The sequence below is a fragment of the Spermophilus citellus genome, assembly GCF_964194105.1.
Source record: "Spermophilus citellus genome assembly, chromosome: 12".
NCBI classification, from domain to species: Eukaryota; Metazoa; Chordata; class Mammalia; order Rodentia; family Sciuridae; genus Spermophilus; species Spermophilus citellus.
In genome coordinates, this window is record NC_138198.1 from 95,155,502 (window position 1) to 95,174,013 (window position 18,512).

The following is an 18,512-nucleotide window of genomic DNA, read 5'->3' on the forward strand; positions in this document are numbered from 1 at the left end:
GGTCCCTGCTAACGCCATAATTTAGACTCTAGGCCTCCAGAACTGTGGGAGAATGACTTTGTTATTATATGCCAGTGTGATCATTTGTATAGCAGCGCTAGAAAATGATCCACTTTTTCTGTGTGATGCTGCATAGATTATTCCTACTGTCACCACTCTATTTTATATCATGGTCACTGCAAGCCTTGATGAAACCACAGCCACAAAATCTCTTCCTGCTCTGTCCCAGCATACCACCAGAAAACCTTGCCCATACCTAGGCTTGTTTCCTATCCAATCTTGTTCAGTTCTTCCTCTGGTCTGGAAGATAGGGGCCTTATTATGCTTGATTTTTATCTTTCTTCCCAAGTTCAAATCCTCTGCTTGGACAGTGTCAGTTAGTTCACTCATTGCTTTTATCCCTCCAACATCTCCACAATGAAACCTGTACTCCTTTCTAAATATGCTATCCCCCTTTCCTGATGCACATACCCAAATGTGTTTGTTTCTCTCTTCATCTACCCAAATCCTACTCATATTTTAAAGCCACACTCAAGTTCCACCTCCTCCATAAAACCATTACTACAGATTACTACAGCTCATAGTCATCTCTGATTTTCCTGATACTCTATTCCATCTTATGTAGGTTCAGTGCTACATGTTTGTACTTGATAATATACTATTTTTAAATGATATTGGTTGTTTACTTTGAAGCTCTAGAAATACTTTATACAAGAATTTAAAAACTGAAATTAGTTTTTAAAATTTCTGGGAATATGGCAGACTTCTAATTTAGTTTTATGTGGTTCACTGATTCTATGATTATACGCTTTCTATGCATCATAAAAGTTTCCTCCAAGGATGTGGAGGAAAAGGTATATAATGCTGGTGGGGCTGTAAATTGGTGCAACCATTCTGGAAAGCAGTATAGAGATTCCTCAAAAAACTTGGAATAGAACTACCATTTGACCCAGTTATTCCACTCTTCAGTATATATCCAAAGGTCTTAAAATCAGTATATTATAGTGACACAGCCACATCAATGTTTATAGGGACTCAAGTCAAAATAGCTAAGCTATTGAACCAACCTAGTGCCTAGATGAACATATCAAGAAAATGTGGTATATATACACAAAATATTACTAATCCATAAAAAGAAATGACTTTGACTTCTGTTGGTAAATAGATGGATTTGGATACTATTATGCTAAGTGAAATAAGCCAATTCCCCCAAACCAAAAGGCTGAATGTGGATGCTAACACAACAAGCGGGAGGGAGAACAGAAATTCAGTGGATTAGACAGAGGGGAATGATGGGAATAGGAAAGACAGTAGAACAAAATGGACATAACTTTCCTTGTTCCTATAGGAATACGCGACCAAGGAAACTCCATATATGTACAACCACAATAATTGGCCCCTAATTAGAATACGTTATACTTCATGAAGGTATAACATGTCAAAATACACTCTACTGTCATGTATATTGAAAAATAAATTTTATATATATATATATATATATATATATATATATATATATATATATATATAATGTTTTCTCCAAGTTGTCAGAAAATTATAGGATGCAGTAACAGCCCAACTAAAAATTCTGGATTCTGCCTATTCTCTAGTCTTTCTTTATTCATTTAGTAATTGTATGGCCTGAGATGAGTCCTCACTTCTCTTTGCCTTCAGTAAGATAGAATACTACTATTTCCCTTGTAGGGAAAGTAGGAGTGAGAATGCTTTAGAAAAGTAAAAAGTTTCATACATATAATTAAACACTTTTTTCCTGCCCCCGTTCAGTATTCTAAGACACTGGAAGCATTGTGCTATAGTGGGAAAAAATTGAGCTTCAAGGCATTAGGCATGGATGAGTCTTTGCCATGTGCCTGACTGGTGGGGATGAAAGATTCCTTAACTTGGTGAAATTACTACCAGATATTAAGAATTAAAATAGCAGACACCAACTTGAGAAACTCACTGCTAGTTAAACAAGACAAATATGCAACAAAAGTGAAAACTTCAAGATTATATAATTATGTGTTAAAATAGGTGATAATGACCCTAAGGACCACAGGAGTTGAATGCAGAGGGAGGTTGATGAAGACTGAATAAGTGAAAGGAAGATGTCAGAAATAATGCACAGCTCATCTGGCCCTTGAAGGATGATGTGGAAGTTACTGCAGACTGGTTCAATGAACACCTACTTCTGCTTCCTCCTAGTGTGCACACCTGTATTTTAGAGATTGGACAGCTAAAAACTGCATTTCCCAGATTCCTCTGCATTTAGGATTCCTCAGACAAACAAAATTCCCATAAGTTTGGAAAAGGGATAAGCAGGTGATGTAGAGGGGAAATGCAGAGAGCAGACCTTCTCACAAGCATAATTTCAGAGTTATTTTGATCTCATCGGGTTGGGTATTGCAATGATGGTATCAGCAGCAACATAACTTTTTAAACACTAAGCTTCTTTATTACATTAACTGCAGGTACTTCAGGTATTACTACTTAACACCTTTTTTTTTTTTTTTTTTTTTTTTGCAGTAAAGTTCTCATTGTAGAGTATGCTTCAGGTCTCCCAATTTTTTTTTAAGTTACTGCCCCTTAATTGATACCTTTCTAGCCTTAACTAGCTAAAGTGCATATTGTTTCTTATTCTAGCCAGAGTGTATTCTATGGCCTGCAACTAAGAACCTTGACAGATACAAAGAGTTTGGGTTTATGGGCTTGGAAAAGAGACTTTCCAAGACAGGTGAATATGCACAGGTCAGAGGAAGCTGTCACCTACATGATTTAAGAATTCTGGCCACAAAGCCAGACAAAGATATGAGAGGCTTAGTAACCAAATTAATTTCCCAGTTCTTCCCTAGCAAGGTTCAGGTGGGGCTTTTAAGCAATAATTGAATCATAAGGGCTATAATCTCATCAGTAAATTAATCCATTTGTTGCATAATTTGAATGGATTACTGGGTGGTAACTGTAAGCAGGGGGTTGGGTGGGTGTCAAGGCCTGAAGATGTAGGTCACTGGGGGATGTGCCCTTGGGGATTATATTAGTTTCTGGCCCTTTCTTGCACTTCTGTTTCTTGGCTGCCATGAGCTGAGCAGCTTTGTTCTGCCATACCCTTCTGCCATGATGTTCTGCTTCACCTTAGGCCTAGAGCAATGGAGTCAGCTAGCTGACCATGAACTGAACCTCAGAAACTGAGTTCCAAATAAACTTTTCCTCTTTGTTCTTATCAGGTATTTTGGTCACAGCAGTAAAAAGCTAACACAATAGGATCCCCCCACTTTTATGTATTCCTTAGGGTTTTCTATATACAAGAATGTATCATCTTTAAGTGGAGAAATCTTTATTTCTGATTTTATTTCATTTTTCTGCCTACTTACCCTGAATAGAACCTCTAATACAATGTGTACGTAAGTGGGTAAGAGGAGAATTCTTGTTATTGAGAAAAGACCAAATATAATAGGCCTAAGACTGAAATTCTTGTAAAGTTGGCTAGAAAACTGAATCTAAGGAGGGTTCTCATCATTTTCTGATAAGAATGATGTGCCATATCTAAAGTATTATTGCAAACAATATGGTTTATGCTGAACACCTGTTTTTCCTTAGAGAGTCTGGAGTTTTGGTGCTTGGTAGGTGAAAGGTACCTAGATGACTAATTTTCAATAAAAGTTCTGGAATCCTAGCCTCAGGTAAGCATTCCTGATACACATTTCAGATATACTATAACAACATGTTGCTGGAAAAATTAAGTACGTTTGATGTGGCTTCACACCTGGTTTACTTGACATCCCTACAATTATCTTTCTCTTTGCTGATTTTACTTTTTATCCCTTTTCTGTAATAAATCATATCCCTGAGTATGACAATCTTCCCTGTCTTATAATACTCCCAGGGAACATCAAATTTGGTGTGGACTTGGGAACCTCTGACTTTTTTGTTGTTCTTGATCTGAAGGGGGAAAGTTGTCAGGCTTTCACCATGATGTTAGCTGTGGACTTTCTACAGATACCCTTTATCAGCATGAAGAAGTTCTATCTCTAATCCACTGTATTTTTAGTTTAAGTTTTTTTTCTTTTTAAAATCAAGAAAGGATGTTGGGGGTGCTGGGGTTGTGGCTCACCAGTAGAGTGCTCGCCTAGCACATGCAAGGCACTGGGTTTAAGCCTCAGTACCATATAAAAATAAACAAATAAATAAAATAAAGGTTAAAAAAAAAGAAATGGTGTTGGATTTTATCATGTGCTTTTTCTGCATCAATTGAGATGACTGTATTGGTTCTCTTTTATTCCATTAACAAATTATATTAATTGATTTTCATATCTTAAACTGAACATTTCTAAGATAAACCTTGGACTTCTATAAAAAGACAAATTAAAAAATTTATTACATTCATAATTTCAATTAGTGATGTGGTGCCCATTTTTTTTTTAAAGTAAGTTAAGGAAAGAGCAGGAAGGATGGATGTTATTACAACTATATTCAGGGATGGCTTCTCTGGCATAATAATAATTTCATCAGAAATCTGAATGTTGTGAGGGAAACATTCAGAGGAAAATAATTCCAGGTCTTCGGAAGGCCAAACAAATTGCAAAGAGTTTAAAGCAGAAGCAAGTTTAGTGTGTTTAAAATCATAGCCTTAATATGGCCACCCTGTGGCCAAAGCAGTGAAAACTAACAGATGAGAGCAGATCCTACAGGGACTTGTGGGACACAGTAGAGAAATTTCAAGTATATTATAATTGTGATTTGGAAGGCACTGAGTGAGGCACGCTTTTCAGTCTGCTTAAGACAGCCTTTCTCCTCCTTGGTAGTGTGGCTAACTCTTATTTATCAATGAAAATATAGCACCATCTCTGGGACATGTTCTTTAATTTCCCCCAAAAGCCAATCACCTCCTCTGTGCTACTTCTGAGCAGTGATAGGTTACTGACCTCGTTTCATGCTACTGTTCAGTTTTTCATCACTAACCCCAGCATCTAACAGTAGTGGGTCCTATTGTGTGTGTGTCAGTGGTGGACTGAATCCAGACTTTGCACTTACTAGGTGCTACCACCGAGCTATATTCCTAGCCCATCAAGGGTGGTTACTAAATAAACGCTGAGTTAAAGAAAAACTGTAACCCATCCAGCGGCACAAGCTTTGACTCCTTTCTGACCACTCTAGGTGCAGCACAAGGAGGAGCTTGGCGGTTGATGCTTTCTTAGGGAGGTTGGCTGCATCATTTCCCCAGCTCACTGTGGTACCAGAGAAAGGCTTCGGTTTCAAGGATACCTCCTTGGCTAAGAATGCCTCTTGGAAGACCCGGCCCCCCAAATGCCAGGTGCTTACTGTCTTCCCTTTGCACTTCTTGGCCGGTCTTTCAGCCCTGGAAGTGGGCGGGGGGGGGATTTCCGGCTTCCCAGCTCTTTCTGGGAACAACCCCCCGCCCCCCGCCAACTCTGACCGGGCTAGGTCACGCACCCGGGTCTCACTCTTTCCCTCAACCACCGATGTCAGAGCAGCGACGCCAGCTCGTACGCAGGGTCTAGCGTCGTGCCGTCCACCCCACACATCACCTCTCCATCCTCTTTTCTTCTCCATGCCCCCTTGTCCCAGACTCGACTTCCCCTGGCTCTCGGTCCCCTCACCTAGGATGCGGGTGATGCCCAGTGTCAACTTCTCCAGGTGCGGCTTGCTGCAGCTCAGCAGCGAGGGCGACGCCTCCTCCATGGCTCGCGTCCCGGCTCCGCGCGCGGCGGAGACAGCGCCTGAGGCCGGTGAGGAAAGCGGGGAGGGCCGAAGGAGGGCCGGACCCCGCCTCGGCGCCTCGGCCATGCAGTTCACGGCATGCCGGGAGCTGTAGTTCTCGGCGCCTGAGAGCGCGGCGGAGAGGAGATGGGCGGCCCGAACTGGTCGGGCCACAGTAGTTTCTCCCGGCGCTCGTTCCCGCGGCCCGGCGCTGCGCTCCACTCCGCACCACTCGGACCCCGCCTCCCTTTCGCCCTGACCCTCTTGCCCCGCCGCAGCCGGCCGCGCAAGCGGGGGCGGGCCTCTGCGCCGTGCGTCCAATGGGGACTGAGACTGGGGGCCGGGGCGTGGCGGCCTCGGCGCAACGCCCCGAGTGGCGGTTGTTTCAAGATGGCGGACGTGGCGGGCCCCTCCCGCCCGGGCGCCGCGGCGTTCTGGAGCCGCGACTGTATCCTTTTGCCCCGCTGGCAGGGGGCGCCGGCGCCCTCCCCCGGCCTAGGGGCGAGCTGTCGCGTGGGACTCTGGGTGGCCAGGGAAAGCGCGATCTAACCCGAAGGCGGAGACGCGCTGTCCGGCCTCAGTCTAGGTGCCGGGCTCCCTCTCGCTTGGGTCTTAGGTGTCACCAGACAGGAATTCCAGGTGTGCGACACTGCACCGACGGTTCCCTGCCCTCCTTGGCGGTGAGCTTTGAAAGATGGCCTAGTCTTGGCCCAGCCTGGGACCGGAGGCTCCATCCACCAACCCTCCCTGTGTGACCCAGGCGAACAGAGTGTAGGCTTATGGTTGAGGAAGAGTGGATGTGAGCTGGACAGGGGCAGTTGCTGGCCGGGCAGGGAGCTTTTTGTCTTGATTTAGAATTGCCCATGGTCTATGCTGTTAGGCTCAAGTCAAGACTTTGTCGGACTTTAAGGGCCTTTCAGTGATGTTACATTTTCGAATTGAGGCTTTAGGTGTAGAGCTTGGTTTTACAGAGATGTGTTCTGGTGGTGCTGATTACAAAATCAGGTGCCTAGGAAGGTGATTTACAAGTAGATCGCGGGTCACCAAGGGCAGGGCTTGAAATTGTGCGATTGTTTGGAGCCTTCCATCACAGTGGTAGTAGTCCCAATTCAATATCCGTGATGTTTGCTTGACAGGGCTATTTTTCCCCTGAGTTAGGTAGACTGTTGTAACCTAAGCTTTCCTCCTGGTAATTTACTTTTAGTTCCTTAGAGGCGCATTACCTGGGAGAAGAAATGCAATCAGTGTTATTGGTTACCTGCAGAGGCAAGTCTTTTTGTCTGTTCTCGAGGATTGGGGTTGGCGTTGAGATATTGCTGTTACCTTTGGCGGAATCACTCTTTAGACATTTCTACTTAGCTCCCAGTGAAATTTACAAAATTGTATTACCAGTTCTCCTTATTGAGTTACTAGGATTAGAGTTTCATATGAAGAGAGGACTATTTTTGCATTCTTTGCTGCTGGGTGTTTAGTATTATGCAATTACTAAAAAAAATTACCACTTGTCTCTGATAGGTTGATGAGAATCAAATGAAATCATGTACATACACTGTGGATGAAAGCGCACTAGTGCACTGTGCAAATTAAATAATTTTTCCTTTAACTATCAGTAGGGATGAGAAGAGAATATGTGCATGGGGGACAACTGGGCTGAATTAGGAAGTCCAGAAATTGGAATGAACCTTTCCTTATGAAACACTGCCTCTGTATTGAAAGGATTTTGAGAGACAGGAGATTCTTATCTCATTATAACAATCAATGGTATTGTTCTGATATAGAATAAGTGGTTGGGGGTGGAATGACAATTGATCGAAGTGGGACTAAGTTAATTAACGAGTGTGTGGAATGTGTATGCTCTTGGATTTAGCAGCTCTGTTCTCATTTATATAGATATCACTGTATTTCATATAGAAAAGTCACAAATACACCCTATGTCTTATATTCTCACTCTGAAATTTAATATAAAATACTCAGCTACTCAGTGATGTTGAGGAACTGAAATTGTATGGGAAAAATAGGATGACATTCTGTAGAAATTCAGATGTTGGAAAGGAATTGCAAGGTTACTAGCATCACTTGTTTCCCCAGCCTAATCCCTCTGATGACCAGTTAGCATCCAGCCTCAGATATTTTCATTTCAAATCATCATGGGGCATAAAAGCAGTGCCAGATATGATTTTGTTACTGAGGATTTGCTGAGAAGCATAATGATAGATAAGAATCATTTTGTTTATTCCTATGGGTTGATTTTTGATTTCTTTTCAGTTACATTGTTGATTGCCCAGACTAACCCAGAGACTTAGTAGTAGAATTTTCAATAGAAAAGGATCAAATAGTATGCCACTATGATCTCAAATTCTTTTAATACTATTGAAGAAAAGATTTTCAATGCTCTCTAATTGTTTTGAAAAGCAATTAGAGAAATGTGACTGAGAGATTTGTCAATTCTAGAAGTTTCCATCATGAGGACAGATCATTACCACATTTAAATAACTGCTGCTGTGAGTTATGCATCTCCTACACAATGTGATTCAGTAGTGGTGTTTTGCACAAAGTATGTCATACAGAGGCCTCATGTCTTAGTAAGTGTAAATGATGAGTATGCCACATTGACATTTTATGAGTTAAATCTTCCAGGAAAATGTTGGTTCAGTTGTAAATTGCTTTCCTCCTTTGTAATAGTTTCTGGTAATGTTAGAAGCAGTTAGTGGTTTTGCAGTATCTAAATTTGATTACTTACATGCACTTAAGTGGATTATCATTAACTATATTAATGATTTGATATTAACAAATATGAACTGCAAGGGACCTCGTCAAGAACATTTCAGTAGCTATAATCTCTGCTATTGAGTTCTCAAATAAAAATAGGCAAAACCTTTATGTGAATGTAAAGATAATATACAAGCTCAGGTCTCTGTGGTCAATAATAATTACATATACATTTGTTGCTGGTGATTACAACTGAGAAGATTAGAGTGGGTAACACTATAAACTTATTTCCTACACTGGATATCTAACATAGAGATGCTTCTTCCTTTCTTTCTTAATATATATATTTATTTTTGAGTTGTAGTTGAACACAATACCTTTATTTATTTTTACTTTTGTGTGGGGCTGAGGATCAAACCCAGGGCCTCACACGTGCTTGGTGAGCTCTATACTGCTGAGCCACAACCCCAGCCCAAGATGCTTCTTTCTAACCCTTCTGCCTGTGGATTCTAATTACTCTTTTAATTTTGGGCATTTAAATAAATTGGTACCAGCACTAAAAATGCTTTACAACTTGCTAATTCTTGTCACATTGAGATGTTTCTAAAGTAATCAAAGTAGAAATAAGGTGGCACGGAGAACGCAATAGCAGGTTCAATATGCATTTGGTATATATTATGCCTCTTCGACTTCTCCTTAAAGTACATACTTGTGGGTAAATCCTGAATAATAAGATAATGAGATGAAGATAAGATTACATATTACTAGAAAGAATAGTGTGGATGAAAGCATTTTCAAATATTTTATTTGAAAGCATTTTCAAATATTGTTGAAGTCAAATTAACTTAGAAGGTTTTTTTTGTATTTAAAAAATTTTGTATGGATATAGTTAGAAGTAATAAGTTTTGTTTACATATTTTTTTTTCAATATCTTTATTTATTTATTTTTTTATACGGTGCTGAGAATCAAACCCAGTGCCTCACATGTGAGGGTCAGGTGCTCTACCACTGAGCTAGAGCCCCAGCCCTTGTTCACATATTTTGAATGAGATCGAGGAAGAACACTGAAAGTTCTTGTGTCTTATAAAATTAAATGTCAGTTTCATTCTTTCACAGATGGCTTACTGGGACTCAGAGGCTTCTTTTATGTTTGGGAAAATCATCTCCCTCTTGTTGCTTATATTTAAGTGAGATAAGGCCATGAATAAGTAACATGTTTTATGTCTAATAATTATAGGTATTTTGGAGGCAAATAAAGCTGGAAGTGGGAGGTAGACGGGTTAAAGGAAGAAAGAGTTTTGCCATTTTAAATACCTGTGTGGTTTAGGAAGTAAAAGCCTCAGTCAGAAGGTGACATAAGACCAAAGTCCTAAACACAATAAGGTAGGAAATCATGAAAATATTGGGAAAGAGCTATCTGGATAGAAGAAATCAATGCAAAAACTCTTGAGGTAGGAACTTGCATAGCTCATTGACAAATGTAAGGAAACCAGGAATAAATGAAGGGAAAACTGGTCCCAAATGAGGTGATAGGGTGAGAGATAAGATCTTGAGCATGGCCCTTGTAAATACTTGGATGTTTAATATGAATGATTTTAAAATGTTCTTTACCAGCACTAAGTGAAATAATGACAGTTAAGGAGTCACGCATAGAAACATGGGAAAGCATTTAAGAAGTAATTGTAAGAAATTGTAGGAAAAGGTGGCTAGGATCAAGGTGATATTATTGGTGAGAAGTGATAGGGACTAGGAGGGGCTAGAGTGTAATTTGAAGCACCAACAGAATTTTTTAAATGTGAGGTATGAGAAGAATCAAGAATAACTCCTTGTTTTTGTTGGGGGCAGCTGGAAGAATGGAATTGCCTCATTGAGAAGGGAAGGCTTTGGAATAGCAACTTTTGAGATGAAGATTAGGACTTAAGTTTTGGACATTTGAATTTTAGATATCTTTTATAATCAAAAGGAGCAGGTTTAGGGGGTAGGCTCCTGTTAAAAATTACTTTGGTCAAAGTCAACTTATTTATGGTATTTAAAGACCTGAGAACCGGGCTGGGGATGTGGCTCAAGCGGTAGCGCGCTCGCCTGGCATGCGTGCGGCCCGGGTTCGATCCTCAGCACCACATACCAACAAAGATGTTGTGTCCGCCGAGAACTAAAAAATAAATATTAAAAAAAAAATTCTCTCTCTCTCTCTCTCTCTCTCTCTCTCTCCTCTCTCTCTCACTCTCTCTTAAAAAAAAAAAAAATAAAGACCTGAGAACTGAATGAGGTCATCAAGAGAAAAAGAAGATGTAGGAAAAAACTGGGCCTTGGGTCACTCCAAGGTTTATAGGTTAGGAGTCTAATAAGACGACTGAGCAGGTATTGTTAGAAAAGTAGGAGAAAAATTATGAATATGTGGTGTCTTTGAAGCTAAACAAAAAGGTATTTTAAGGAGAGTGTCTTCTATGTCAAATAATATTAACAGAATCCATTAATGGATTTTTAACAATACAGAACATTGTAATTATCAAAAGTAGTTGTATTGGGTTGATGGAGTCAAAAGCTGGATTGATGTAGGTTTAAGACTGGGAAGAGAGGAGTTGGAGACAGTAAATGTCTCTTGAGAAGTTTTGCTATGAAGGGGAGCAAAGTTGGTGTAGTGGTTGGAGAAGAGGGTTTTTTTCCTGGAAAAAGTTTTTACATGTTTCCATGCTAATGTAGACAGTTTAATAGGAAAAATAATTGATTCAGGAGAAAGAAAGGGAGAATATCAGGAGCAATACCCTTTGGTAAAAAAAATTTGTATAATGGTATGTTGGTATTAGATAGGAGAAAGAACTGTTCATCTGTAGCAAAAAGAGAAAGCAGAGTCTATGGGCACAGATACAGGAAAGGTCAGTAGATATGCTGATGGAAGCCTGGGGAAATTGGTTCTGTTTTGTTTTTAAGAAATAGGAGGCGAAGTTATTAGCTGACACTAAGGATGGGTAAAGTTGTCAAGTTTGAGGAGAGAAAACAAAGTAAGAAATACTTGAGTTTCCAAATCAAGTTGAAAAATTCAGTGGGGTTCAGGGGCTGATCTCTTCCAATTGTGAGCAGGCTCCTTCATAAGTGATGTACGGAAGTGTTGTACATTTTCTAAGATTGAGTTATGTTAGTCTTTCCATAGGTCATCTTTGGAGAAAACTGAAAATTCTTCATTACTGTACCCTTCTACTTAAAAGTACAGCCATTTATAGAGGGTCTAGCATCATTGTCATGAATCACTGCCCCCCCAATCAGATCTCTTTTCTAAGTACAATTCAAATAGCAAATAAACATGGATTGAGCGCCTGCTGTGCTTACAAGGCCCTGTGCTTGTCCTAAGGAATATTAAAAATATGAATCAGTGTTTGTTATTGAGAAGCCTGTACAATTTCATTTTATAAGGTTATTTTTAGATTGGATATCAGTAAATTTAGAAATGTTCTTTCTGCTCTCACACTAGTTGCTGTCAGTTTCTTTGGAGTGGAGGTTCTAACTTTTTGGTTTACTTGCCTTATATGTCTCCTAAAATCTAAGCTCCATCCCTGATGTTTGAGGAAATTGAAAATTTAGGGGCACTCATTATTAGCACAAATCTGAAACCTATGATGATAGTACATGTGCTAATGCCGAGATCTGTGAGAATCCAGCTGGCAAACAGTAAACACCATCTAGCATTCCTAGTATTTTTATAGGATTCTAGGCATTTCCAGTCAGTGTTCCCTGGAAAGACTAGACTCTATTACTAGGGTTGATAAAATTGCTCAGCTAAAAAATATTGACTTTTTGAATGTGTTACATCCACTCTAGCCTTTTCCAGAAGCCTATAGTTAATAATTGCTTTTATCCAGAAATCTTTGAAAACAGTGTACAAAAGAACAGAAAACTTTGAATTTTCTATTGTTTGAAAAGAAAATTGTTTCTAGGCTTCTTTTGTGGAAGTGTAACATAAAATTACCAAAGTGTAGACCTCGCAGGATAGGGTTCTAAATAGGACTTTGTTTCTAGAAAAAAAGCTATGTTGGCTCTCTTTCTATAGCAACATTATGATTTTACCATTTCTAAATTTCTTCTTTTGAAATTCAAAATATTTATTTATTTACTTATTTATTGGTCTTAAATTTCTTTCAGTTTCAGTATCAGGGCTTCATGGGACATTTCATGAATATACTGCAGAAAAATAAATGTTGCCTTTGTGTTTGCTCAATTGACTTGCCAAATAGTGTTTGTTCTTCAAAGCTAGAGCCTGTCTTGAAATTATTTATATTCTTTATTCTAAAATAACTTGTCAGTTTCTCAATAATGGGCAAACTGGAGCACGAATGGAAAGGAATCTAATAGCAGAACATATATTATAAGATATCCTATTTGGAAATAAGATTAGATATAAGTTTCATGGAATAAAGCCTTCAGAATTTGTATGAAACAATTTGTATGTGACTATATAAAGATGAATTTTTAAAGAATATTATTTTGCTACATTTAATTCAATTGCTTGGATTAAAGTAATTTAGTTTAGTTTTGTTTTTAGAAGTTAGTTGTAAATTCCCCAGTCAAAAGAGATGAAGAATTGATAACAGACATTGTAGGTGCAACATTTGGATATTGATATAATCTTACTTTTATTTATGGTGCTGGGGATTAAATCCAAGGCCTTGTGCTTGCAAGGCAAGCACTCTGCCAACTGAGGTATAGCCCAGCCCCTGATATAATCTTTTATAGTATTTTCCTTTATGTCTTCCTTCATAGTTTCTGACGAAGAACAATCAGTAGTATATGTTCCAGGTATGACTTTCTATGTTCAAATTTGGGAAACCTCCTTTGCTTCTTAAGTGTTAGGAGAATATAAAACATCAAGAAATCCTTCTTGAATGCAGGACAGTCCTTCAAATTCTAAATCTAAAATTGTTACTTCACAACAAATTCAAAAATTCAAGTTATTTTTGTGTATTTGACCAGACCCTATTGAGGTTTAAAATACTGATTCATCTTGGGCAGTGGTTGGGCAAATCAACTTTTAATGAACTTGTACACTATTTCACATATTATGAAGTAAGAGATTCTTTGAAAATTTCTAAAATGAAAAATAGCCTAAATTTAATGTTTTGAAAAGTGTGGAAACTTCTTGATATAGGGATATTAAGAGACTCTCTAAAGTTTATTGGTGGCTAATAGAGAAGTAGTAAAATGGAATCATTGAAGGCATCCTATTTTGGTGAAAACTATCTTTGATTTCTCTTAAGTTATTTATGGTATGTTGTACTTTATTGGTTTTAAGGTTTACGACTGTTCACGACACCTTTTAAAAACATTCCCAATGGCTTTTTAAAGTATTTCTCTAAAATATCACCTTTTCATGATTCATTGAATATTAAGAGAACTTTAAAAGAAGTTTATAAAGTACGTTTTTCCCATCAGCTCCCATAAAGTAGAGGATACTAAGGGAGAGGTTTATGAAGGGAGGGTTTAAGAGAATGAGAAAATATAATTTCAAAATCTTGTTTAATGAAAATCCTTAGGAATTTCTACAGAAGGAAATACCAGATCAAGACACAAGTTGATAAGTCCAAAAGCTGATGTTAGAGGTAATAAGACTTTCAGAGTGGCTGATGCTTCAGTCTCTATGAAGTCTTTAAAAGGTGCAGGAGATTCAGTAAATGAACAGGTGAGTATCCTAATTTTTACTTTAATTTTTACTTTTTCTTATTATTCATTTTTTTAAAATAAGTGCTTGCCAATATGGGTAGAAGAGCTTTTAAAAGAACTTTAGGTGATCTGCAAACATTCTTAAAAGATACAGAAACTTCAAGGACCTTTGATAATGCTGACTATGAATATGAAATATCTATAAAATTCAAAGGTTTGTTCCAAAATATCTAGACAAACTTTAAGGCTTAGCTAGGAAAATATAGTATCTTATGTCTCAAACAATCTACATTCTGATCTGTATGGCATTAATGAATCAGATTAACAAGATTTTTTTAAAAAATTGAATATCCTTTATGAGTTTTGTTCTTGTTTATCTGTTGATGGATAAACCCTTATATAATAATGACACTTTATTAAGGAAATTTCACCTGCATTATTATCATTACATTTACTTAGAAAATAATATCATAAAGATTCTCACTTTTCATAGCCCTGTCATCGATTTCTTCTCATCTTTGTCTTTGCATGTGCACTTTCTTTTGGTGCAAGTCCTCTCTAATTTCTTTATTTTACTTTAGTTTTTGTTATATTTTTTCTCAAGCAGAGTTCAAGTCAGGCTTTAGAATCTATGTCTTTTGGACCAAATCTCCTGCTGACTGTTTTTTTTTTTTTTTGAGATTACCCATGCTTTTTCTTTTGCATATTATCTATATCTAGAGACTGCATGACAACAAGCCAAAAACACGTATTAAGAATTGTAATGCAAAAAAAAGAATAGCATTACCTTAGATTAGTTAGAGGGAAGTGAAAGGAGGGGAAGGCAGGGGATGTGGGGATAAGAAAGATAGTAGAATGAAACAGACATTATTACTTTATGTATGTATGTGACTGTATGACCAATGTGATTCTACAATATATATAATCAGAAAAATGAGAAATTATATCCCATCTATGTATGATATATCAAAGTATATAAGTGCATTCTACTGTCATATATAACTAATTAAAACAAATAAAAAATCAAAAACAAATAAATAAACAAGCCAAAAACATTTATCAGACTCTTTATAGAGAAAATTTTGCAATCTTTAATTTATATTCTTAAAGACATTAAAGACATTTTTAATATCTAGTTTGTTATTGATGATTATGTTTAGTACTCTACAGGATTTAACTGTGACTATGATTTCAGAGTTCATCTATATTTATCGCTTATCATTATTTAATTTCTTTTTATTGATGAAAACATTTTGCTTATTCATCAGTTAAGAGACTTGTGATATTTCACTTTTTGGCTGTTGTGAATAATTATGCCATGAACATTCATATACAAATTTTTTATGTGGAAATATGTTTTCAGCTTTCTTGGGAATATAGTTAGAATTTCTAGGCCATGTGGTAATTATATGTTTAACCTTTTGACAAAATGCCAAACTATTTTCCAAAGTGGCTACATCATTGTACAATTACTACCAGCAATGTGTGTGGCCTCCAACTCTCCACATTCTCACTGTTTATGTCCATCTTTTTGATGATAGCAACCCTAGTGCTTGTGAAGTGGTAGTACATTGTGATTTTAATTTAATTTCCCTAATGATTAATGATGGAGTATCTTTTTATGTGCTTCTTGGCCATGTTTATATCTTTTTCAGACAAATATCTTGTCAGATGTATTTAAATCAAATTTTCTTTTTATTGTTGAGTTATGAAAATTCTTTTTAGATTCCATTTCTTAGTCCCTTATTAGGTATACAATTTGCTAGTATTTTCTCCCATTCTATGCAGGTTTTTTTTTTTTTTTGGTGGTTTTAATTGTGATAAAGTTCAATTTTTCTAGTGCTTTCTTTTGTTTCCCTTGCTTTGGTGTCAGATCCAAGAAGTTATTGTCCAATCTAAGGTCACAAGATTTATGGTTAAATTTTCTTTTGTTTTATAGCATTAGCTCTTACTCTTATTAATCTTTGTTCCATTTGAATTAAATGTTGTGTATGGTGTGAGGTATTAACCTAGCTAATTTTTTTGGCATGTGGACATCCAGTTGTCTCAAACCATTTGTGAAAAAGATTGTCGTTTTCCTTTTAATTGTCTTGGCATCCTGTCAAAAATCTGTTGACCATAAATATAAGGGTTATTTTCTGGACTCCTTTTTTTGTTCCTTTGATTTATATTTTTTATGTATGCCAGTACTGTCTTCATTAGTCTAGCCTTGCAGGAAGTTTTGGAATTGGGAAGTCCTCCAAATTTGTTGTTCTTGAAAGATTTTTCAGCTATTTTGGGTCCCATGTATTTTCATAGGAATTATAGAATCGTCAAGTATTTCATACATTTTAATGCTATTGTGTGTGGAACTGTTTTCCTAATTTCTTGTTAAGTCCACTGTTAGTATATAGAAATAGTTTATTTTTATGAATTGATCTGGTATCCTATAGCCTTGCTAACTTTTTTTTTTCGGTAAATTCCTTATAATTTTCTACATAAAAGATCATGCCATCTGTGAATAGAGATAACATTACATATTACTTTTCAGTTTGGATTCCTTTTCAGATGCCTTTTAAAGAGATCTAAAAAATCAAACCAAAGTTTTTTTTAAATCTACTCATGTTGTTGGTATTTTTGGTATTTTTATCCTTTTGTATATCTTAGGTTTTCATTTCATATTTTCTTTCAGGATAAAGGACTTCTTTAACAGTATAATGAGAACACACTGGAAATGAATTTTTTTTCAGCTTTTGTACACCTAAAGAGTATTTTGCTTTCATTTTTGAAAGATGTTTTTTACTGATTATAGAATGCTCAGTTGACAGTTTTTGTGTGTGTGTTTAAATGGGTTGTGACTCTATTCTCATTGTCTTGAGAATCCTGAGCCTCATTTGTAGCAGTTAGCAAATCAAGCATTATGCTAAATTAATGAAACATGAAGCTGATGTTTGTTGCAGAAGCATCTGGACTTTGAGAGAAATTATGGGCCAGGCCCATCTCTGTGTGCTTGCAGCCAACTGTAATGAGCCTGTGTATGTCAAATTGGTGGAGGCCTTTGTGCTGAGCACCAAATCAATGTAATTAAGGTCGATGACAACCAGAAACTAAGAGAATGGGTAGGCCTCTGTAAAATTGACTGAGAGGGCAAACCCTGTAAAGTGGTTGATTTCAGTTGTGTAGTTGTTAAGGACTATGGCAAAGAATCTCAAGCCAAGGAAGTCATTGAGGAGTATTTCAAATGCTAGAAATGAGCAAATAAATTTTTTTTTCACATTCCAAAAAAAAAAAAAAAAAAAAGTTGCATTGTTGCCTGTCTTGCACTGTTTTTGAGAAATCCACTGTCATCCCTATTTTATTCTTCGTGTGTGTGTGTGTGTGTGTGTGTGTGTGTGTTTGTGTAAATGTGTAAATTCTGGCTGCGTTGAAGATTTTCTCTGTCACTGATTTTGAACAATTTAGTTTTAGTATGCCTTGGAATAGTTTTCTAAATACCACTTTTGAATGGGTTTTATTAAACTTTTGGGGTCTATAGGTTTATAGTTTTCATCAAATCAGGAACTTTTCAGCTGTTGTTTCTTCAGATATTTTCATATCTCCTCCTTTTCTCTTTTGATGACCTCACTTAAGCTTGAATTATTTCACAACTCTGAGGTCCCTTGCTCTTTTTTCTTTTTGTTGTTCTCTATCTTAGGATGATTTGTATTCCTATTCCTGTGTCTTCAAATTCATCAGCCATTTTTCTTCTGCAGTGTCTAATTAGCCACTGATTTCATTCAGTGCATTTTACATATGCAACAATTTAATTTTTATCTCTAGAAGTTCAGATTGGGTCTTTTATTTTTATTTCTAACACTCATGTCTCTACTTAACATGTTGAGTCATTCTTCTGGCTTCTCGAACATACAGAATATTGTTAAACTAATTTTTGCTGTTTTTGTCTACCAGTTTTATCACCCATGTTATTTATAGGTAGATTTTAATTGAATACTTTTTCTCTTAATTATGGCTTATGTTTTACCACCTCTTTGCCTGCCTGATTGTTTTTTTTTATTGGATGTCATCAGACAGTATAAATTTCACCTTGTTGTGTATTTCTGTATTTCTAGAAATAATCTTTAGCTTTATTTTGGACCAGTATTATTTGGAATTAATTTGATTCTTTTCAAGCTTAGTTTTAAGCTTTTAAAGGTGATCATGGGATTTTTTTTTTGTTGTTGTATGTAGTTATGTTTTATTTCTTTTAATTAATAAGGCTTATTCAGTTATTTTAACTGAGAATATTTAATGTAAAGAGTTGTTAAGTATCTGCTAGAAAACCAAAAGTCCAAAAGGGAATATTAAGACATCATGAAAGTAATAGCTACAAGAAACAACCACCAATCTCCAAGGTTGGGTGAACAGGCAGAACAAGTTGAAATTATTAAGACTTAGAAACTTGGGAGAAGGGCCCC

The 18,512-nt window shown here is 37.0% G+C and overlaps 2 protein-coding genes across 9 annotated transcripts in view; one reads left to right on the plus strand and one right to left on the minus strand.

Moving 5' to 3' along the window:
- TPGS2 (tubulin polyglutamylase complex subunit 2) overlaps positions 1–5,805 on the minus strand; it is a gene marked incomplete at its 5' end in the record, with an annotated part of 32,318 nt that extends 26,513 nt beyond the window's left edge. For both annotated transcript variants that reach the window (XM_081262760.1, XM_081262761.1), the window contains one exon: positions 5,619–5,805. In XM_081262760.1, coding sequence (XP_081118886.1) covers positions 5,619–5,805 — 187 coding nt within the window. The remainder of the gene's footprint in view (positions 1–5,618) is intronic.
- Positions 5,806–5,865: 60 nt separating this feature from the next.
- The window catches only part of KIAA1328, a gene marked incomplete at its 5' end in the record, with an annotated part of 283,630 nt that continues 270,983 nt past the window's right edge, over positions 5,866–18,512 (plus strand). For 2 of the 7 annotated variants that reach the window (XM_081262751.1, XM_081262752.1), the window contains 3 exons: positions 5,866–6,166; positions 13,183–13,218; positions 13,953–14,098. In XM_081262751.1, coding sequence (XP_081118877.1) covers positions 5,866–6,166; positions 13,183–13,218; positions 13,953–14,098 — 483 coding nt within the window. The other 5 variants (XM_081262754.1, XM_081262753.1, XM_081262755.1 and 2 more) reach the window with 5 other exon arrangements.